The sequence below is a fragment of the Sphaerodactylus townsendi genome, linkage group LG02, assembly GCF_021028975.2.
Source record: "Sphaerodactylus townsendi isolate TG3544 linkage group LG02, MPM_Stown_v2.3, whole genome shotgun sequence".
Taxonomy (NCBI): Eukaryota; Metazoa; Chordata; class Lepidosauria; order Squamata; family Sphaerodactylidae; genus Sphaerodactylus; species Sphaerodactylus townsendi.
Window position 1 is genome coordinate 22,750,271 of NC_059426.1, and position 23,322 is coordinate 22,773,592.

Consider the following 23,322-nt stretch of genomic DNA (forward strand, 5'->3'; position numbering starts at 1 on the left):
CATCACTACCAAATTAAGAGGTTGTGTGGGTGAGTCATTTGGACTTGGGATGTCCCTTTAAAGAGAGAGGGATCACACACAGCTGTGCCTTTACAGAAAGGCTATCTGCTGGACATTACAAATGGTTTGTTTTCATCTTACTGCCGTTGAACTGAAATAGGGTTGCCAGCTCCTGATTGGGGAATACCTGGAAATTTGGGGGTGGCGCTTAAGAAAGGTGGTGTTTCGGGAGGAAAAAGACTTTAACAGGGTATAATGACCACCCTGTTAAGCAGCCATTTTCTCCAGGTGAACTGATCTCTCCCACTTGGAGATCAGTTTTAATCCCGAGAGATCTCATTCTATCACCTGAAGATGGGCAATCCTATATTGAATTTGTAGGACTATCCCCCATAAAGTTGTGATTTCTGAGGTAAGGCAATACCCATGGTTCTTCATCAGCTACCTTCTGATGAAGGGAGCTTTGATTCTTGAAAGTTTAAAACCTGAAAGTCTTGTTGGTCTCTAAGAAGAAGAAGAGTTTGGATTCATACCCCCCCCCCCCTTTCTCCTGTAAAAGGAAGGGAAAGGAGCTTATAGGCCACATGGAGTCTCCCTACAGGAGAGAAAGGTGGGATATAAATCCAAACTCCTCCTCCTCCTCCTCCTCCTCCTCCTCCTCCTCTTCTTCTTCTTCTTCTTCTTCTTCTTCTTCTTCTTCTTCTTCTTCTTCAGCGGCTCATGAATTCCTTCCCTTCCTCTCCCCACAACAGACACTTTGTGAGGTAGGTGGAGCTGAGAGAGTTCCCAAGAACTGTGACTAGCCCAAGGTCACCCAGCAGGCTTCATGTGGAGGAGTGGGAAAATATCTAGTTCCCCAGATAAGAGTCCGCTGCTCTTGCGGAGGAATAGGGAATCAAACCCAGTTCTCCATATTAGAGTCCACCTCCTCTTAACCACTACAACACACTGGCTCTAAGGTGTCACTGGGCTTGAATCTATGGATTAAATGCATATGAGTGATAATGAAGTGCCTTGACTGCTGTAGACTCATTAAGTGTTTAATAAATGTGTTTCCCACTTGTCTGGAAAGTAACAGCAGTTAATGGAAAAATCAATATGTCCTGATTATTTTCCCCTGTTGCTGAACTTTGCCATAAGAAAATGGAGCAATCAGGTGCATTCAAGTTAGGGTTGTTTCAAACTTTAAGGTTCAAGTTTGGAATTTTTGGAGTCAGACCAATGTTTTAATGCAGGACTATCAAGATCTTTTTTGGGGTGGGGGACGGGGAAGCAGGGATACAAAGCAATGCAAGCCAAGAGCTCTCCAGGTAGGGTTGCAGTCTTGCAAGTGGGGCTTGGAGATCTACTTATTTATTAATTATTAAATTTAATACGTTGCCCTTCCCCTTTCAGGCTCAGTGTGGCTCATGTCATATATATATAAGCATTTAAAATATTTATAATTATATTTATATTTAAAATATTTATAATTATAATAAATATTAAATATTAATCCAATCCTCAGCTCTTTCCTTTCCCCTTTATATATAGACTATTCCTTTCCCCTTTATATAGAGACTTTATATAGAGACTGTACCTTTATATAGAGCCCCACCTACCTCATAGGGTGTTTGTTGTGAGGGGGGAAGGGCAAGGAGATTGTGAGCCCCTTTGAGTCTCCTACAGATCCAAACTCTTCCTCTTCTTCTTACACCTGAAAGATCTGTGACAAGATTTCTCACCAGCCTTAGTGCTTGTTGGAGGGGCATGACAAATGATTGATGGGGCACTGCCCCTTTTTGCCCCTCTGTGGGTATGAGCCTGCCAGGGCCTTTCAGTTCAAAAGAGGGCAGGCTTAAGTTCCCTTTCCCTAAGCACAGTAGTCCCAGTCCTAATTGGGCTCACTGTACATAGAGTTCCCAACCTCCAGGTAGGGTCTGGATTGCTTTCAAAATTACAGCTGATCTCCAGACATCAGACATCAGATCTCCTGGAGAAAACAGACACTTAGAGGGTGGACAGTACCCCATTATACCCTGCTGAGCTCCCTCCCTTCCCTAAACCCAGCCCTCCTCAGGCTCCACCACTAAATCTCCAGGAGTTTTCCAGGAGTTGGCAACCCTGCACATTCACCTGGGAATTCAGTTCTGATCATGGGAGGGACTAGGCGAGGAGGAGAGACATGAGGACAGTGTATCATAAATAGGCCCATGTGATTGACCTGAGCAAATATTGAAAGGTAGTTGAAAGGACAACATTGTTTTAAGATTGGTGTCCCCACAATTATACATATTTTTTTAGAAATCCAAGTTTTAATAAACGTTGTGGATTCATTAAAGAACACTCTTATGTCTGATCCCTGAGCTTGCTCCAAGGTATACATGAACTCATTGTGTATATGCCCTTCTGTGCTCATTCCAGGAAAGGAGAAATACATTTCTGTCCCGCCCACACCCTTCTATCTTTTCCTGAGGCTTTTGGCCAAGACAAAGATACTTGAACTGAACAGAGCTAAATCTGTCCCCTTCATGCAAATGAATGATTGCATCCTTGCAGGCATGGGGGCCTTTGCCTCTGAATTTTCATCCAATAGATTATTAGAATGATTTTTAAAAGATGCTATTGGAAAGGAGGAGAGAAGAGTTTGGATTTATACCCCACCTTTACCTCCTGAAGGAGGCTCAAAGCAGATCACTATCACCTTCCCTTCCCCTCCCACATCAGACACCTTGTGAGGCAGGTGGGGCTGAGAGAGTTCAGAGAGAACTGTGACTAGCCTAAGGTCAAGCAGCAGGCTTTATGTGGAGGATTTGGGAAACACACCCAGTTCACCAGATAAGAGTCTGTTGCTCATGTGGAGCAGTGAGGAATCAAACCTGGTTCTCCAGATTAGAGTCCACTGCTCTTCACCACTACACCATGCTGAACCAGTCCTAGTGCAGTGGCGGAGCTGCAATTGGACAGGGGGGCATTGCATCCCGGGCACGTGCGTTGGGCATCATGTGGGGGTGGAAAATCGCCACCCAGACTTCTCTCCCAGGGGTGGGGCAGATTGGGGCAGGACAGGGGGCACGTGCAGGCAGGTTGCGTCCCAGTTGCAGTTTCCTCTCCCTCCATCCCTGTCCTAGTGGTAAGTGGATTATTTGCTACTTAGTAGGTTAGACAGAATCCTTGCTTTAAGAGCAGCTGCAATTTACCGTGGCCCCCATTGCTGTTGGGGAAGGGGCAGCCTCCTTGGTGGCTGCTGCCTTCCGTGTGGCCTCGCGAGCTCCCACTTGCTCACGAGGCTTCAGGCTCGCCGTGCCATGTATGCACAGTGAGCCTCAGGGGCGCCGAGCAGTGACGTTGGGCACCCTGACGTCATGGGGGAGGTGGGCCAGGCAGCCTATATAAGGCTGGGCCCGGCATAACAACCTCCCCATTTGCCGGAGCAAACATGTGTCCCACCCACCTCTCCCTGTTTTTGGCCTTTTGTTAATGCATGTTTGTTATGTTAGAGGGTTGGCGGATTGCGCATGGGGGACTGATCTTTAGCTTGGGGTCAGCGGGCAAAATGCCCACTTTATTGGAACCTCCTTATGAGGTTTGGGGTGGAGCAAGCCAAGGGGTCACCTGCCCAGATGTGGGCTTCCATGGCTTGCACCCCTGGCAGCAAAGAGTCTTCAGGAAGTGGCAACTGCCCATCTGGAATCTCACAGCTGCTCCAGTGTGTGATAATTTTCCATCAGCAGGCATGCTGTAGAAAAAATTAAATGTCTGGGGGACAAACCCCCATGCTGCGCCTTACACTTTGTTTTACCTTGAACCAATTTTGTTAATAAAATGGCTATGGCCAACTTTTGCCACACAGAAAGAATGTTGCATTCGCATTTATTCATGAAAAGGCTAGGAGGGTTATTAGTTACTTCCCTCAAGCAGCAAAATGAGTTCTGTGCCTGTGAAATATAGAAGCTCAACTGTGACCAAATACCCCTCTTCTTCCTGTGGAATGCTCCGCTGTGGGCTTGGCTCTTCAGGAGCAGACCTACAAGTGGAGCATTCCATAGGAAGAAGAGGGGTATTTGGTCACAATTGAGATTCTATCTTTCGGAGAGATAAGGTGTCTGCTTTTGGAGGGCAGGACGTTCAGGAGGACTGGGGTATAGGGTTAAGGACCAATCAATTTTGGGAAGGTATGTAATGTGTCCAGAGATGACATGAGACAAGCTATCCAAATAGCCTGTTGGTGTTGAATAATATCTATCTGGTACATTTTCAAAATTTGATCCTTCTGAGGGTGGTGTACATGGTTTTCCCCTGGACTCTCCTCACAGCAATCCTGTGAGAAAAGTTGAGTGAAATAATTGACAACTGGCCTTCAACGGCATCCCTATTTCTGCTATGGACCAGCTGAGAGATAAAAAGTCAGGCAAAAATGTTGTCATCAGAAATGGTTGACTGTGGAGGCCACAAAATGTGGGCTGAAGTAACTGAATTTTCAGGAAATTACAACAGAAATGAGATTCTCTTCGCTTGAATGGCATTACCACTGATGTCTCATGATGAACCTCTTGGAGGTTTCTATCATGAAGAGAAGAGGAAGTTCCTATAGAGAACTGAAGAATAATAAGGAACAAAAAGGATTTTTTAAAAAATGTATCACCTAGGTTTTCCATAAATGTCTATTACTAGCACAGAAACCCTTCTGTTAGGGTGAGATAATAGTTGAAGTATACATAAAAAATAGATGTGCAAGGAAGGCGTTAATTAGCCAACAGCTGCATGGTTGTCCAGCTTCTGAATGACATTACTGAAAAAAAGAAGAAAACATCCTGAAAGGGCAGGAAAAAATGTTATTGTTTTTATTCATATAAAAGTCCAAGATACGTGTGTTCTGGGCAATGAGCTTTGTCTCAAGGCAAAAAATTGCATCCTTCAGGGAAGTCCATGTAACACATCAGTAGCAAAATGAGAAAATGAGTAATTTCGGTTGCCAAGAAGAGCTCTCTCTCTCTCTCTCTCTCTCTCTCTCTCTCTCTCTCTCTCTGTGTGTGTGTGTGTGTGTGTGTGTGTGTGTAACTCCCTACGTTGCTAAAAGAACACCTTTTTTTTCCTTTGAGGAAGAACAATCCTGTACAAAACATGCACATGCGCATTTATACAAAATAAAATAGGAGTTTTTACACCACTGGAGCTCCCTTTCTCACCTCTGTTTTGGCTTTCCAAAGGAAATGGCCCTCTTTTGTCATCCATGTTATGTTTGAGGCCAAATATATTTTTGCAATCCCTGCTGTGAGTACAGTATGCATCTTCAAGGTACATGTAGCTACAGTTCTCCAGTTACTGAGCAGTACTTTTCCATTGCACAAAGAACCTACTGTTTATTTTCCTAGATGTTCATTAAATTATAGCGGAGGAAGGGAATCTTTTTTACTGAAATCAATTTTATCATAATTGCAAAAGTAGTGTAAATCTTTTAAAATACAATTGATAGATTTATCAGATTTGTTTTTGGGTGGAGTGTTTGATAAGTGCCAATTATTCACGCTTGACTAGGCTGTATGGAGAAGTGGCATACAAACCATCTAAATAAAATAATTTATCAACATAGAAATTTAAGAGCAACTGTGCTGGATTATACCATCTATCCTTCTAGTCTATCATTGTTTCCCCCAGGGACGTAGGTATAGATTTTTTATGGGGGGGTTCGGGGTGGGGCCACACCCCCACCCGCCCCTAGGGCATGGCCCCGCCTCCCCAAGCCCCGCCCCTCGCCTAGCGCTTGTAAAAGCAGCACTCCGAGGTCGGGGATGGCAGACTCCCCTGCCCCTCCCCTCTAGGCAGAGGCATAGAGGGAAAATGGAGCCTGGGGCAAAATCTGAGTTTTGCGGGGGGGGGGGCTGGCAGCCGTTGTGATGCTGGAATCCACCCCCAAACAGCATCACTTTCAATGGTGTTTAAACTAGAGAGCCCAAATTCTCCTTTTAAATCCACCTTAAAGGGAGAATCTGGGGTCCCTAGTTAAACAACATTGAAAGTGATGCTGTTTTGGGGTGGATTATTCCCCACCCTGAAACAGCATCACTTTCAATGTGGCGTAGTGGTTAAGAGCAGGTGCATTCTAATCTGGAGGAACCGGGTTTGATTCCCAGCTCTGCCACTTGAGCTGTGGAGGCTTATCTGGGGAATTCAGATTAGCCTGTACACTCCCACACATGCCAGCTGGATGACCTTGGGCTAGTCACAGCTTTTCGGAGCTCTCTCAGCCCCACCCACCTCACAGGGTGTTTGTTGTGAGGGAGCAAGGGCAAGGAGATTGTAAGTCCCTTTGAGTCTCCTACAGGAGAGAAAGGGGGATATAAATCCAAACTCTTCTTATTCTTCTAAACCCGAGGACCTCAGATTCTCCCTTTAAATCCATGCTGAAGGGGGTGGATTTAAAAGGAGAATCTGGGGAAATTTGGGGGGTGCCTGCTGTCAGGGGTGCAATTGTAAAGCTAGAAGCACCAAACTTTCAGGGTATGTTTAGGAGTCTCTCCTAATAATACATCCCAGGTTTGGTGAAGTGGACCCCTGAACCAAACTTTACAAAACCCAGGTGGTGTCAATAAGAGACTCTCCTGATAGTATATCCCAGGTTTGGTGAAGTTTGGTTCAGGGGGTCCAAAGTTATGGACCCTCAAAGGTGTAGCCCCCATCTTCTATTAGCTCCCATTGGAAACAATGGAGGATGGGGCACCCCTTTTGGGAGTCCATAACTTTGGACCCCCTGAACCAAACCTCACCAAACTCGGGTAGTATCATCAGGGGAGTCCCCCAAACAATCCCTGAAAGTTTGGTGCTGCTAGCCCAAACAATGCGCCCCCTGCAGGCCAAAAACCGAAAAAGCACTAAAATGTTTTAAAAACCCACAAACGGAGGGGCGGAGCTTCAGACATGAGTGGGGGGGTTCAAACCCAAGAAACCCCCCCTTACCTACGTCCATGGTTTCCCCCATATCAGCTAACCAGATGTGTCTTGGAGGTTCACAAACAGGACATTCAGGCAGCATAGAATTGTTTCAGATTTTTCAAGTGTATAATAAAAAAAAAAATTCAGAACTCCTGAAAATAAAAAAAGTTTAATTTAGATTAGAGGCTTGGAAAGCCATAAGAGCTTTCCAGTAATTTTTACAAAAAATGGCAGACCCTAAAAAATAATTTAAAAAATTCCAAACAGTGAACTATATAAGAACATCAGACCTATACAAAGCCCTATTAGATCATATGAATGGTTCACTAAGTCCAGCATTCTGTTTCATGCAATGGTTGACTGTCCTATAAGGCCCACAACAGGAGTCCAGACTCCCACGGCATGTGGAGGTGTAATGCCTCCAAAAATAGAGGTCCCGTTTAATTCTATCATATCTAATTCTCAACAAATCTGCATCTATGGAGACCTCAATCTAGAGGCTGAACCCATAAACAGGTACCGGTAACACATCTTTCTACAAACCTGAGAAAACTCCAAGTTTCCAGAAAAATCTGAAAACTAACACACACACAAACACATTGGGGCGTTAAAATCCCCCAAAATAATTGAAGCATCACCTATATCTTTAAGAAATAAATGCCCTCTGCAGTGGATATTGTTGGGGTTGCTACATGACCACAATAATATTACCAATCTTGGTATCTTGCAGTAAAGGCAGGGGAGAGACATGGCCCTTTCCAGTCCTGTTTTGGTGTTTGAGAGAGGACTCACTGGGGTGGACACAGCTGTAACCACAGACAGACCCAGCTACTATTCAGCAGCAGCAGCCACCACATGAAAGCTAGCATGACATAGTAGTTAGAGTTTCAGACAAGGGTCTGGGAAACCCAAATTCAAATCCCCACTCTGTTGTGGAAGCTCACTGAGTGACTTTGGGCGAGGCATACAATCCTAGCCTAACGTACATCACAGGGTTGTAGTGAGGATAAAATGGAGGACAGGAGAACTATGGGCGTTTCCCCACTCTCCACGATCCCCCCTATGCCGCGCACTGCTCTCAGCACGCGGCATCCCTGGCGTGTGCCTGGGCGTCCCCACGACCCCGCACTCTGCGCGGGATCATCAAAAGGCGCCGTTTACAAAAACGCCAGGGATGCTGCGCGCTGAGGGGGCACGACAGCGGCAGCGTCGGGGCGGCTGCGCTGTCGCTGCCCCTGTCGTGGGGAGTGCCAGGGGACCCCGCGCTACTTGAGAGTAGCGCGGGGCTTTAGATAAGTGGGGAAAGGCCCAATGTAAACTGCTTTGGGTTCCCATTGGGGAGAAAGTAAATAATAAATATAGTTAAAGATTGGCTGGGCAAATAAAAGGTGTGACTGGTGGGTAGGAAGGAGAGAAAGAAGCAGGGAAAGGAGAAGGTATATGGAGACTGCCAGGACAAGGGGAAGATGAAATAGTGTAGAGGATACAGGAAGAAATGAGATGTCCCTGCAAGTCTTTGTGGGTCTCCTACTTGTGTAATTTTAAACCTTGATTTAACAATGTATAAAGCTTACAGTGACTCATTCACAATTCACTTTCTATGTTGTACATATATTTTAACTTGGCACTTATTTTCCCATGCATGTGTTCAAAAGGTGTAGCTCTAAAAATATATGCTTGTATGACATGCTTCCTTGTAGGAGACTCTTGGACACTGAGGATGAACTCTCAGATATCCAGTCCGATTCAGTCCCACTGGAAGTACGGGATTGGTTGGCCTCCACCTTCACAAGGAAAATGGGGATGACAAAAAGGAGGCCAGAGGAAAAACCCAAATTTCGAAGCATCGTACATGCAGTGCAAGCTGGAATATTTGTAGAAAGGTGAGTGATCATTAGTTTTAATAATATAACAGGGAATTAAAACACAATCTACAGCAAAGTTGTTGACCAAGTAAGCACTAAAAAAATTCTCCTTTTTCACTTTAATTCAAAATCTAGTAAACACCTGAACCATTTTCTGGATGCTAAGATCCATGAACTTTTTGAAGATCTCTCTATAAAATTGGATACTTGTTCTTAGTTGTATTTAAATAATTTAAAAATGATTCTCTTACAGTTATATCTTATGTTATTCATAATTCAGTGTGGCATTCTTTTAGGATGATATTTGGTATGATCTTGACATGACATAAAACAAAAATGTAATAGAATTTAAAATGTGATAATGAAAGAATTACATTAAGCTAGCATTTTATTTATGTATCTATATTCCCCTTGATGAGCACAACATGTGGCTCTCAGATCTTTTGTTTGTTTGTTTATGTTTCCTCCTTGCCCTCTATTTAAATGTCATAATGAACATTTGAAGATGTGTATGATATACACAGGCAGCTCTATCCAGAGGCCTGGGTGCCCAGACATAGCGCCACGGCCGCTCTGCCCCGCTACTCCGAAGGGGCTTTCAGCAGCATGGGAGGCAGGAAATACAAAAAATCCTCCCCACCATTGGAAAGCCCCCATTGGACTTAATAGATTTATGCCACGAAAAAGGTGGTGTAAATCTAAAGTTCCGCACACCGGTGTAACTGAGGCAATGGCTGTGTGGAAGCTGGCTAAAGCCAACTCCAGCCACACTTCCACACCACCCTTGCTACACCAGCACCGTGTTTCACTGTCATGGATACCCATGGCAACCACCCATTGACTGATCCATCCCTCCACCAGGGCTAATGCCCCAGGGTGGGGAAATCCGCCAGTGTGGTGCTGCTCCCAGCGGCGGCTTCACCCCCCTCTTTTGGATGGGGCTGTAAATTGGAACTGAAAGTTCTCGAATGTATGTAATGATTAAGTATTCTGAAAGGTTGGTGACATTTGCGTGGTGATTGTATGCATAGACTGCCTCCAACTAAAACGTCCTCGAGTTCACAGGGTGCTAAAAGTCAGTAAAAAGCCTGTAGAATAAAATAAAGTTTCAGTTTAAAATACAGTAAAATTGCATTCCCTTTGCCACCTCATGAGTTGAATCCAGATTAAATTTTCCATCAACAATGTGGGACTTTCCTCCCTCTTTCCTCCCACTGCAGCCCACTGCCCTCCATAAAAGGCTGCTCCTAGTGCGTAGAGACCCTGGGGAAAAATATGAGGGAGTTTGCAGCAAGAAAGGGAAATTAGTAGAAATTGCCAGTTTAGTCTGGATCCAACCCCACTTCTTACAGATCTCATTTAAAGGTACTCTGGAAAAGGCTGGTCTTCAGACCCGTTCAAGAGTCTTTTAGGGCACTTTCACACATACAGAATAATGCAATTTCAATCCACTTTCAATGCACTTTCCCAATTGTTTGCAAGTGGATTTTGCTGTTTTGCACAGTAAAATCCAGCTACAAAGTCCATTATTCTGCATGTGCATTATTGAAAGTGCATTATTCTGCATGTGCAAAAGTGCCCTTAGCAAAACAGCCATTGTCATCACCTGAGTGGAGGGAGTCCTAAAGAATTTGTGGAGATAATATTTTTAAAAGTCCTCCCTTGGATCTCCGTCAGTTAAACCTCTGTCCATGGTAGTTCCCAAAGGAAGACTTAAAGTGCATACATTCAGAGATCCAATAGGACAATTGATTATCAGTGCAATCCTTCACAGAGTTACACTCTTCTAAGTCCACTGAAGTCAGTGGGTTTAAAAGCATGTAATTCTGCTAAGGATTGTGATCTAATTGTTGCTGGGTTGAGATGTGAAGCATCTGTTCTCGGGGATAACTTTTCTGGCTCCTTTCTTAAACATTCTTTCAAGAATCTCTTACTTCATTAACCCAAACCAGATAAATGCGACTTCATGAGGTCCGAAATAGATGCCATTTCACTAAGATTTCTTGTCTTCTAGAATGTATCGAAGAACTTCTAACATGGTTGGTTTGGCTTACCCACCAGAAGTGATCTCAACTTTTAAGGTAAGATCAGTTCATGAACTGTTTAGAATATCTGACTTGGATCTACTGGAGCTTTTCTGCAGAGAGAATTTCTTCTCAGAGTGCAACTTCCTTGACTCTCTTGTCTGCTGCAGCTCATAAAGCCCCATGAAATATTTCTCTTGGGAGACAGGGGATCAATTTGGGTTTTTTTTGAGGCTGCAGTGGAAGGGGAAAGCCAGAAAGTTACTCTCAGTTGTGTGGAAATCCTTCTGTCCACAGAATCCTGTGGTCGGTCTAAGCCAGGGGTAGGGAACCTGCAGCTCTCCAGATGTTCAGGAACTACAATTCCCATCAGCCCCTACCAGCATGGCCAATTGGCCATGCTGACAGAGGCTGATGGGAATTGTAGTTCCTGAACATCTGAAGAGCCGCAGGTTCCCTACCCCTGGTCTAAGCAGTGGTGGGATTCAGCAGGTTCGTACCACTTCGGCAGAACCAATTGTTAAAATAGTGCTTGTAAACAACCAGTTCCACCACCAGAACCGGTTGTTAAACTATCTGAATTCTACCACTGGGTCTAAGCCTGTATTTCTGTCTGTCTCTGTGTGCATAACCCTATCGTCAGAGTACTTTTTGTATGAAAAGAATAGCTTCGCTGAAACACGAGGGATCTCGTTTACCTGAAAACAAGAGGTTCTTATATTCTTCGTCTTAATCTGTATGTAATCAGATTTATCAGCCCGTTTGTAAAATACTGAAACATTTGAATGTTCTTAATTATCTGCATTCTCCTTTGCCCATCTCAACAGGATGTTGATAAATGGTCATTTGATGTGTTTGCCCTCAATGAAGCAAGTACAGGGCACAGCTTGAAATTCATGATGTATGAATTGTTTACCAGATACGACCTTATGAACCGTTTCAAGGTAGGAAATGTTACATGGGCATACCAAAAACAAAGAATGCAAGTTTCCCTCTGTAAGTAATATCTATGACAACATATTTTAACAACTAAAATTTGATGGAAAATAAGAACCCATGTATATAGAAATAACTTTTCTAGGTAGGAAATGTTACATGAGCATACTAAAAACAAAGAATGCTGTTTACCTTTGTAAATAGTATCTATGACGACATATTGTAATAACTAGAATTTGATGGAAAATAGTGTAAGAATCCGTATATATAGAAAAAACTCACATATATGCCTTCAAAATCTCTTTAAAATTATTCTAAAAACAACGCAAGAAGCAACCTAAGAATGGGCCGCATCCTGCCACCTAGTGGGCTGAGACTAAGTGGAGAGCCAGTGTGGTGTAGTGATTAAGATAAGGTGTATTCTAATCTGGAGAACCAGGTTTGATTCCCCACTCCTCCACCTGAATGGCAGAGGCTTATCTGGTGAACCAGATGCATTTCCACACTCCTATATTCATGCTGGGTGACCTTGGGTTAGTCACAGTTCTTTGGAACTCTTTCAGTTCTTCGGAACCTACCTCACAAGGTGTCTGTTGTGGGGAAAGGAAGGGAAGGAGCTCGTAAGCCACCTTGATTCTCCTTACAGGAGAGAAAGGTGGGGTATAAATCCACACTCTTCTTCTTGTGAGGATGAAGGAATGTACTACTCTTATCTGTATGGGGTGGTAGAATACCCCCCATTGTGGAAACCTGTTCCATAAATAAGGAATTGTCAGAGTCTTCACAGTGCTCATACTTGACAGCAGGTAGAACACCAAATGAAAGATGATGCCTACAAGCAGAATTCAAGTGGGCAGAACACTAATCAGGAAACTGAAAGGCAGGTATGCTGGTAGCAGAGAACAACCCATTGATGGCCTTCCTCAGTCATCCGCTGTATTGACAGAAGAGAGCTGAACTTGAAGTGGTAATGGCTGGCACTGGGTATGCCTGTCAGTCCAATTGTAAGCAGAATGACATCCTCGCAAAGCCATTAACTTCAGTAGATTTTAAAGGGCATAATTCTTGCCTGAACCCTCAAGATTCTGTCCCCTTGTCCTTCAATGTCCAGCCCTTAGATACTGTCAGAATTTGAATGCTTGCAAATTTCTTACAGATTGTGATTTGATAATCTGATACCCCTTTTCATTTTGGCATTCCATCCAAATGGAAGACACAATGAAAACCAATGTATCTCCCTGTTTTATTTTCACTTGTTTTCAATATTTACCATCAGGAAAAATGCATCTTTTTAAAAAAAATGTTGTAATTCATTATTCACCTTGGTTCCAAAAATGTGTCATGAATGTGTAAATTATAATTTAACATGTGTATTAAACATGTTACATTATAGAAAAAGAGAAAAACTCCTCTACTTTCTCAGTGAGCCAAATAAGAAGAGAAATGGAAAGGTTGACAAAATGCTAAGCAGCTTTTAAAAACTCAGTGAGCACTTGATGTATTTGTACATATTCATATGAGAAGAGTGCCTCCATTCTGAAGTCACAACTCTAAAGTAGTATTATAAACTCTGAATAAAAGGTAAAGGTTGCAGTCTATATGTGGCCTGAAATAATCCTATATTTTATCCCTGCAGGTGCAGGGATTTTTCTTTATTTCTCTTTATTGCATCATTGGGACGACATTTAGATAGTGAAATGTCACAATTAGCAGTGCATGTGGTTTGACAAAGCATTTAATTGCAATGTGAATTTGATTTTTTAAATTGTTTTCAAAAATTTGCTTTTTTCAGATTCCTGTTCCCAGTCTTATTTCATTTGGGGAAGCTCTGGAAATAGGCTACAGCAAATACAAAAACCCTTACCACAACCTAATCCACGCAGCGGACGTCACCCACACTGTGCATTGCATCATGCTTCTGACTGGTATCATGGTAAGTAACGCCAAGGCTGAATGTTCTTAATATATGCATGGTGTACATCCCTTAATGCTGACTAGATAAATAACACAATCCTGTTTCTAATAAGGCAGGGGCAGTCTCAGCCACAGGCATCTGGGGCAGCTGTCACCGGCCCCAATCTGGGAAGAAGGCCCTGCCTTACCGTGATCCCCCTGATTGATCATGGCCTCCCTTCCACAGCTGGAAAGAACAGGAAGAGCTGGCAACTTCACAGACCATCTGCCCACTTTGGGACTTGGGCAATGACCAGTCACCTTTGCAGCCCCCTTTACACATGTGCCTAGCCATGTGTACAGACGGCTAAAGAAGTATGCAAGAGCAAATATTTCTTGCTGGCCAGTGTCCTCCATCAGCCCCATTTCAAAGGGAGATGTGGGAAAGGAGGCCTTTTCAGATGAGACATCTGCACCCAGTTAGCTGTGGGAGTGGAGTCAGAGAGGAGGCTACAACTGAAGGAGCGCACATGGAAAACTCTGGGCTGGCACATGCAACCGGAGCCTCTTTCTCTCTATACTGAGCAGATTGCAGCCCTCCACTACCTCCTCTGTCTCCTTGGCATTTTTTTCTTCTACCAGGTCATTGGACATAAGTAGAGAAGGAGAAGATCCACACCCACACCCACTGGCCCTCATGCCAGTGACCCTATCTTTAGCATCCCTCATGCTAGTGACCCTGTCTTTAGCATCTCTATGCTACTGTGGGTGGGGGTTTGTGAGGGAAAATGGGGCATGCTGCCTGAGAAGCTGGTAGGCAGCTTGGACTCTGGTGCTCAGCTCTCGACAGCTTCTATTCCATCCCTCAGACAGAAAACCTGTATGAAGCCCTTCCTCCATCATCTCCCTTCAAGTCGCATTGGTAAGACAGAGAAGCTCTCTTGGTAGCTCACCAGGGGTGTGGGCCCCAGCACTGCACTCTTCAGCATTGAGCAGTGTTTGTTTTTGGCCAGTTCCCACTTTCCTCATCCTCTAAAGGGCACTTCCTCCGTGGTGTCTCTGAAGGTCTCAACTACTAAGTATGGGGAGAGAGCCTGGAAACTTTCAATATCTCACACACTCCCCACCTGCCCCTTTCCATGTATGGAGCAGATAATGGCCTATTACTCATGGAACACTTACCTCAGACCTTTTAGCTGCATAGTGGGGCTGAAATGTGGGCTCCTTCTATTCCTCTGTTTACACACAAGGATGCTGCCCAGGCCTTATTGCAGCTAGTTTCAATGGGCCTCAGTTTCCTGGTTCTCTTAACTTCTGCTTTCTTAAAGGGGTGGGGGCAAGGCCCCACAGGGGGGCACAGGGGCAGGGCCTGGGTGCCATTTTGCCTCAGGTGCCATTTGCCCCCCTTACACCACTGCTATGTAGACATGACTCCTAGAGAATCATAGCACAAGGCTTTGACGCTTCAGAGCTTTGAACTGAACAAGACGTTTTGAAAAACAGAATGACCCCCAAATGGCAGCCAAGAAGCCCTTTCAAGGGGGTGGTTGTGACAAAGAAGTGAGGGGGGTTGAAAACATTTCCAAAATGTTTTAGGGGCTTCTGTGGAATGGGCCTGGGGCCACATCCTGGACTTTTGCCCAGGGGCTCAGAATCACTCAGATCAAGCATCCTTAGAGCCTTCCAAAGCTCTTTGGTCTTCAGCAGGAAACTTTTAGTGGCAGCCAACTTATTTACCTGCTTTTTCCCCCTTAAAGTATCTCTCCTCCCAAAGACAAATGATGAACTGGTAAAGATCTTGTAGCGCAAGCCATTGATGCCCCACTATCATGGTGGAGGCAGTGTGAAATGACACAAGGCCTCCCGGTGCTTAGCCCTTTCTGTGGCCAGCCCAGACTGATGTCCGTCTTCAAAATCATTACCATGATGGGAAACCCAAAGTACATCATGACCTTAGAAACTAGGCAAGGCATGTTTTACCTTTTATTGGCAAAAGGTTTAGCTGGAGCTGAGCTATTTGCCTACCATGGACTCTCTTTTTTGTTGGCTAGCACTGGCTCACTGAACTGGAAATACTAGCAATGATCTTTGCAGCTGCAGTCCATGACTACGAGCACAATGGGACGACAAACAACTTCCACATTCAGACCAGGTAAGCCTGCTGCAGAAAACAGAGCAATGGCTGAAACTCCACTGATGTCAAGGGCAAAAAAAGTATGTTGTCTGGGCAGCTGGAGTCCCTCTCAGGGGCCCTCAGCCTTTCTGAGCCTGCAAGCACATCTGGAATTCTGACACAGCATGGTAAGAGCAGCAACAAAATGACTGCCAAAAATGGCTGCTGCAGGAGGTGGAGCCATCCGCAAAATGGCTACCACAGCTTAACTTCAGTAGACTCAAGGTGTCAGTTGTGGGGAGAGGAAGGGAAAGGACCTTGTAAGCCACCTTGAGTCTCCTTACAGGAGAGAAAGGTGGGGTATAAATCCAAACTACTCCTCCTCCTCCTCCTCTTCTTCTCCTTCTCCTCCTCCTCCTCCTCAAACACAGTGTAGATCCAATGCCAATAGTCAATCAGAAATGTTGCTGGGCGAAAGCTCCATCTGGCTTCATCAACTTCCTAAAAACATTTGGTGAAAGCCAGAGAAGATGTTGGCTGGCTCCATGTTGCACATGGGCACCATGTGGGTGACCCCTAGTCCAAAATGTCTCGTTCCACAAGATTCCAATGTTAGTCTCCTGTGTCAATAATATCAACAATGCATAATATGGAAGCCTCAATTGATAACATACAAAATGTCTATCACATAGTTTTCTAGGTAAAGGTAGCCCCCTGTGCAAGCACTGGGTCAAACTGACCCATGGGGTGATGTAATATGATGACGTTTACTAGGCAAACTGCTTATGGGGTTCTTTGCCATTGCCTTTCCCAGCCATCTACACTTTACACCCAGCAAGCTGGGTATTCATTTTACCAACCTTCCGTCAGAATTGAACTCAGGTCATGAGCGCAGAGCGTGGACAAGTACTGCAGCTTATCCCTCTGTGCCACAAGGCTCCTCTATTAGAAATGTAATAATACCAACTTTGTAGTAGCACATATATAGTCTTCCCAGGTGCTACCTCTGGCAAGTTACACTTCACTGCCAGGTTTAGGGGGCTAGTGCTGCCAACCTGCAGGTGGGGCCTGAATTTGTCCCAGAATTACAACTGATCTCCAGACTACACAAACAAACTTCACTGGAGAAAATGACAGCTTGAAAGGGTGGAGTTTATGGTATCACGAATCTGTTAAGCTCCTGGCTCTTCACAAACTTCATCTTTCCCAGACTTCATGCCCAAATCTCTAGGAATTTCCCAAACTGGAGTGGCAACCCAAGAAGGTGAATGTTCCTCTGAATATGGAATCAATCAGGTCTCGGGGATCCAGACCTATGTAAGGCTGCATCAACCCCCTGCTGGATATTGTGCCATCATTGCCTGTAAGCAGAGGTGTATCTAGGAAAAATGGAGCCTGGGGACAAGATCCGAAATTTCTCCTCTTCCCGCCCAGGCGTCCAGGTCTACTGCTCGGAGCCACCACTGGCATCCAAGTCTACCACACGGAGCTGGTGCTGGCACCCAGGTCTATGTGCGCCTAGGGACATGGGTTACCCCATGTTCCCATAGGCAGTATGCCCCTGCCTGGAAGTAATGATTAATAACTCTATTTTTCTGTGTAAGCAAAAAAACCCAGGAGGTCAAGAATCACTATAGTGCAACAGGACTGAGATACTCAACAGTGAGTGGAGTCAGCTTATTCCAGTTTCTCTGGAGAAATGGTTCTCGTTGAGGATCCTAGATTTCTCTCTCTTTGGAAGCAGCAGAAATCCTGGAGTCTGCTCTCTTTGCAGAGAAGGATTGAGAGAGCCTTCCGGAGGTTGTTGCTTAGCGACATGGTAGAAAGGAAATGGAATCTCCTGCAGACAAAAAGCAGCAATCTGCTTCACTAGGATGAGAGATTGCAGTTTGGATCCAATGGAAGGATTTTTGCTTGTGGAGGGCAACGTTCTTACTTCCTGTCTCTCGTTGTCCCTCGGGTTGTCAGTCTTCAGGTGTGGTCTGGAGGTCTCTTGGCATGACAACTGATCTTCAGACTACGTAGATCAATTCCCCTGAAGAAAATGGCTGCTTTGGAGGGTGGACTCTCTATGGCTTTATGCTTTGCTGAGGTCCCCTCCCTCTCCAAATCCCTCCATTCCCAGGCTTCACCCCAAATCCCCAAGAATTTCCCAGTCCTGAGTTGACAACCCTACTTGTCCCCAAGAAGTCTCATTTCAGTCTGCAGTGGGAGAAAGTTGTGCTCCCCACCTTTCCTGGTCAAGCTGGGCTCAAGGTAGCTTCCGACAACAATACATTATTTAAAATATACATTATAAGTTAAAATCCTTCTGTCCACACTGACCGGACCTGGGAGTCTGTCCAGCCCCTGTACCATACCAATTTGGAGAGGGCCCCAAACCTCTAGGCAGAGAGGGTTTGGTGTGTGTGAGTGAGGGAGGCTGTGTAATGCCTGAAACTCACAGGGCCAGGACTGAGGGTGTGTGAAACAGTGGGTAGTGGAAGAATAAGGTCCAGGGTGTGTCTGTGGAGAAAAGTAAATCATATTAAAGCCAATTCGTTTATTGAAAGACACCTGCGTGTGTCTGTGTGCGTGTTAAGTCTGAAGAACCACCAAATATCAACAGCTTATTTGAAGGTTATTTCTGAGCCAGTTAAAGGAGATTCTTTTATTTCAAAAATAAACTTTTATTTATTTTGTTCAAATTCCCTCGTGCCAGTACGTGTCTGTGAGTGTGTGATTGATAACGTGGGTGACTGACTAGAAACCCCAGCCATCGTGAGTTCCCTCCAAAATTATTAATTACGGGACCCTGTAGGAACTTCCCCTCAAGCAAGAGTGACTGAGAGGTGGGAATCCTTTAAAATACTGGTGGCTAGAAGCAGTTTTCTAGATCTCCTTAAGTAAATGGTGGCAGCGAAAGTAAAATAAAGGAGGGTTCCTGAAAACAACAACCAGGAATCCCTGTTCTCTGGCCAATCCGCTATACGTGGTGGCCAGTGGCGTGGTGTACTTGCCACACACAGCAATGCTATGACACCAATTCTAGTTGTCTAACCAGAAACGATGTCACACATTGTAAGGATGCTCTAGCAGTCCTTCAAGACTCTATGGTTTTCCCGTATTTATGGGGCTTGGTGGGCCATCCCTGGCGATGTGTAATGTTACTTCCAGTTACACAACTAAAAGTGATATCTAAGGGCATAAATCCACTTTGTAATGAGAATACGCTCTTAATAAAGTTTTGTTTCTTTTACTGTCATTTGATGAAGAAAAGAGGACTCAGTGATTTCACTATTCAGAAGACAAACTGTAAATGCTATGAATGTCTCTGTTGGTGTTTTTGCCTAATGTTGTATCTGCTCCTATGGTGACCATATCAGCCTTTTCCCAAACTAACATTTACAGATGTCAGCTAAAAATAACATTTACTATTCAAATCCAGTAATCCCCAATTTAAACCACATTTCTATTTTGGTCGTAAATAGTTTGTCTGTAAGTGTAGCGAAAAATGGAAGAAAAAAACCAGGTCTTCCCATTCAGAGTTTGCTACTAAAACAAAATTCCCCACGGCTTTACTCAGGGAACTATTTCCCACCCTTCTGTTATAAAATGGTTTTGGATTATAAACCTTTCTGTTGATGCACAAGCAGGTTTTCCTATATTTCCCTCTGACCTTCAGCTTACATTTTTTCATAGCGATATACATTAATGTAAATTGGAGGCCCGCAAAGTTGCAGCTTAGCTTACATGCTACTTTGTGGTGAGTTTGTCTATCGTTGCATGTAGCGATGTGTAGCAGCACTTTGAGAGGGTGGACTTATTATAAGTTGGCAAAATGCTGTTCTCATGCATTTGGTCTCAGCCAGACATGAATCTCTTTATTAGCTTAATGGAATGATAAACCCACAATGAAGTGATTAACTCTGCCATGTTCACACTCTCAACATCTAGGTCGGATGTTGCCATTCTGTACAATGACCGTTCGGTTCTTGAAAACCACCATGTGAGTGCTGCTTACAGAATAATGCAGGAAGAAGAAATGAACATCCTGGTAAACTTAACCAAAGATGAATGGAGGTAAGACTGGAGAATATATGAAGGATACTAATGAGAGGTCTGGTTCATGTCATCCCAGCAGTCACAAAACCATGTCTCATTGACTATTTACCATGTCTCCAAGGTACCATGTGATAACTTCATCCAGTGTGGGTTTTCTGCATCATAAGGTTCTTTCCCAAGTGACTGTTGTTCTTCAATGAGAGCATTACTTGGTTAATCTAGGATACTGCCAATGAGGAATGGTTTCGTGGAAGTGACCATAGTGTGATGCTCTCAATCATACATTTTCCATTACTATTTAGGCACCTAATTTGCTATTATGAAGAATTAGCCGTAGCATATGAACTATTTTTCATTCACTATGATTCTCTAAATTAAGGGTTGATTGACACATGGATATCTATTATTCATCCCTTCGTGACTTGACGTTCAACATTGGAACCACTTTCACTGCACGTTAGTTGGTATGAAAGTTCTAGCTGTGGTTATTGATATGGTTTGTTACTGCACACGTGCAATCCACATTTGAATCATCATAGATTCCAGTAGTACTACTGCAGAATCACTTTTATGAAACTATAAATTCTATCCTACCAACCCACCGTGAGTGGCTGTCATAATGGCTATGATTCTAATGGTCCAACAGGACCAGCAGCCATCACCATTCATTCTGAAAGCCAGATTACACAAGAAGGACCTTGCTGGATCAGATCAACAGGCCATGGTTATTCCACATCTTTAACATAGCAACACAATTTCCTGAGAGCGTCCATTGCTGTCATAGAAATTCTTTATGCAGACCCCCGAAGCATTCCTTTGGTGAGCTGTGCGGTAAATTACCAGTTGGAAAAAGCATCTTATGCAGGACAATTGTCCAGTTCAGACCCAAGGGCTAGTAGTAGTGAATATTCAGCTTAACCAAACACATCTAGATCTTCATTAATTTTATTCTGACTTTCTGGATGTTCTTACAGCAGATTTGTCATTTTGTTGACTGCCTTTATTGTCACTGGGGTTTTTTTTCCTATCAGTTTTAACCTTTGCTGCTGGTTGTGTTTGAGGTTGTGTCTAAGTACTCTTGTAGCATCTTATTCCAGATAGTATGTTTCTAGAGTTTTCTAGCACTCTTTTGTAGCAATTTTTGGATTACATAAGCCCCATACTGTTAGTGTTATATTCAGATGATACTTTGCTCCTTAGGAGCAGCAGTCGTGTAGGAGGTTAAGAACTCGTGTATCTAATCTGGAGGAACTGGGTTTGAATCCCCGCTCTGCCGCCTGAGATGTGGAGGCTTATCTGTGGAATTCAGATTAGCCTGTACACTCCCCCACACACCAGCTGGGTGACCTTGGGCTAGTCACAGCTTTTCGGAGCTCTCTCAGCCCCACCTACCTCACAGGGTGTTTGTTGTGAGGGGGGAAAAGCAAGGAGATTGTAAGCCCCTTTGAGTCTCCTCAAAGAGAAAGGGGGGATATAAATCCAAACTCCTCCTCCTACTCTTCCTCTTCCTCTTCTTCTTCTCCTTCTTCTTCTTCAGTAGGCCTCTGTAAAACTCTAATTGTCTGAAGGAGAGCCTATCTAATATCCAAAAATCTAAAATAAGGGTTTATTCTAAAGCCAGAATGGTTCCTTTTTATAGTTGGTATGCTAATGGATATAAAATTGGCGAGGTTAAACAATTTAATTGTTTGGATATCATGTTCTAACTAACCTAAAATGGAGATTACACCTCAAAAATGTTAAACTTAAAGCAAAAGTTCCAAGTTATGCCCTAATTCAATTTTTTTTCTATACCGGAGGTAGGAACTTTATACATGGAGCAATCAAAGCTTTTAATGCCAAGGTAAAACCCCTCCCATTATTAGGTATTGAAGTGTAGATCAGTGCGGTAGATGAAGCCATTGATCAATCGTTAGCACAATTTATCCACTGTATTGTGGGGATGCTTCTGGTACAGTGTAACTATGTCAAAAATCCATGGAGGCTCTTGCATGGCAAAGAGACTTGTGTCTAAAGCGGGGTATATAAGCCTTAGTGAAAAAGATCGATTTGTGTCCTCCTGGAAAATGGCTATTGTGAATAGATTGCTGCTGTTGGGTTACAGCTGTTCAATTTTGATCCCAACAAAGCATGCAAAATGAATGAAACAGGGGCATAGCCACGTTCACATAAAAAGACGCCGTGGTTTGGTGTCACTTGGGTGTCACACAGATACCCAAACCGAGCACTTCCATTGATAGAGTTTGCTGTTCCTATATTAACGGTGAATTCATTTGTTATCTAATAAAGTTCTACAAAACAACACACTCGCATCTCTGCCCTATGATTTACTTTGCTAATTAACTGCAATATAACAAGATTACATAAGCCACCTTGAGTATTATTTCCAACAAGATGACAACTTGTGAGGAGTGTGATGAATAGAAAATTCTATGCTTTTCTCCAGTTTTTTACATTCTTGCAAAGCATTTATCTATCTGTCTATTTCTTCATTTATTTTCTAGGCAATTTAAGATGACAGCTATGTTTGAGTTTTTGGTTTAGAAATTTTGTGCCCACTTAGATGTCACTAGTTACTTTTAAATGGAGAGTTAACCCTCTAATTTTGAAATATTTTTGTTTATAATTTTGATATTTTTTTAAAAAGCTAGGAATTGACCCAAGTCTGTGGAAAAATATATCGTATCCCCTTTATGAACATTTAGATTTGCACAGGAAGGCTGCTGATTGTTATTAGATGCATACTAGACAGGCAGGGAATTAACTCTCAGAATAAATAAGAGAAAGTAATGGGAACAACAGTGACAAAGGAGATAGGGACAAGGCAAATGGTCTTCTCAACATCAAGGCAAATTGTAGCCTAAACTGTTAATGGCAACCAAACTGATAAAATTGAAACTATAAGATCCACTGCAAAATTCTTTGCATTTAGTATACAAAGAGCAGAGTTATCCCAGTCTAAGCCCGTCGAAAAGATATTACTTCATATGAAAGAACAAATGGACTGTGTGCTTTATCAATAACGGAAGAGTAATATGAAAACATGTGGCTGCTATAAAGAAGCTGGAGATTCTCATATCTGTATCTCATAATCTGTATCTCATAACTACCTTGTTCCATCACAGCGTTTCTTTGAGTAGAAAAAGATAAACTCGTTTCCAAGCCTGTTTGGCCCATTATTGCAAAATGATGTTGAAGGACATTGTTTCATATATATATACTGGAGAAACCAAAGTTAATTGCTAGTCTGCAGTTAGGTCAAGCAAGGCAAAAATTTTACTCACCACCAGTTACCATGGCTGCACATTGTCATTTAAACACAAATAAATAAGCCCACTTAATAATGTCAGTTACAACTCCAGAGTTATACCTATTTGAAATTAGAAGGGAAGAATAAAGCTAATTCATTCAGATTTTATACATGATCCAGAGCTAGAGAGACAGCATCTTTTCAAAAGAGCGGGTTCATGGAAGGCTCCTATTTTTAAGCAGGTATAGTTAATAGCAGTGTAATCCTTGCAGAGTTTCTCCAGTG

The 23,322-nt window shown here is 43.5% G+C and overlaps 1 protein-coding gene across 2 annotated transcripts in view; it reads left to right on the forward strand.

The window, feature by feature from the left end:
- PDE1A (phosphodiesterase 1A) overlaps positions 1-23,322 on the forward strand; it is a 199,894-nt gene that overhangs the window by 148,695 nt on the left and 27,877 nt on the right. For both annotated transcript variants that reach the window (XM_048485393.1, XM_048485394.1), the window contains 6 exons: positions 8,613-8,795; positions 10,792-10,858; positions 11,629-11,745; positions 13,530-13,670; positions 15,682-15,782; positions 19,680-19,805. In XM_048485393.1, coding sequence (XP_048341350.1) covers positions 8,613-8,795; positions 10,792-10,858; positions 11,629-11,745; positions 13,530-13,670; positions 15,682-15,782; positions 19,680-19,805 — 735 coding nt within the window. The remainder of the gene's footprint in view (positions 1-8,612; positions 8,796-10,791; positions 10,859-11,628; positions 11,746-13,529; positions 13,671-15,681; positions 15,783-19,679; positions 19,806-23,322) is intronic.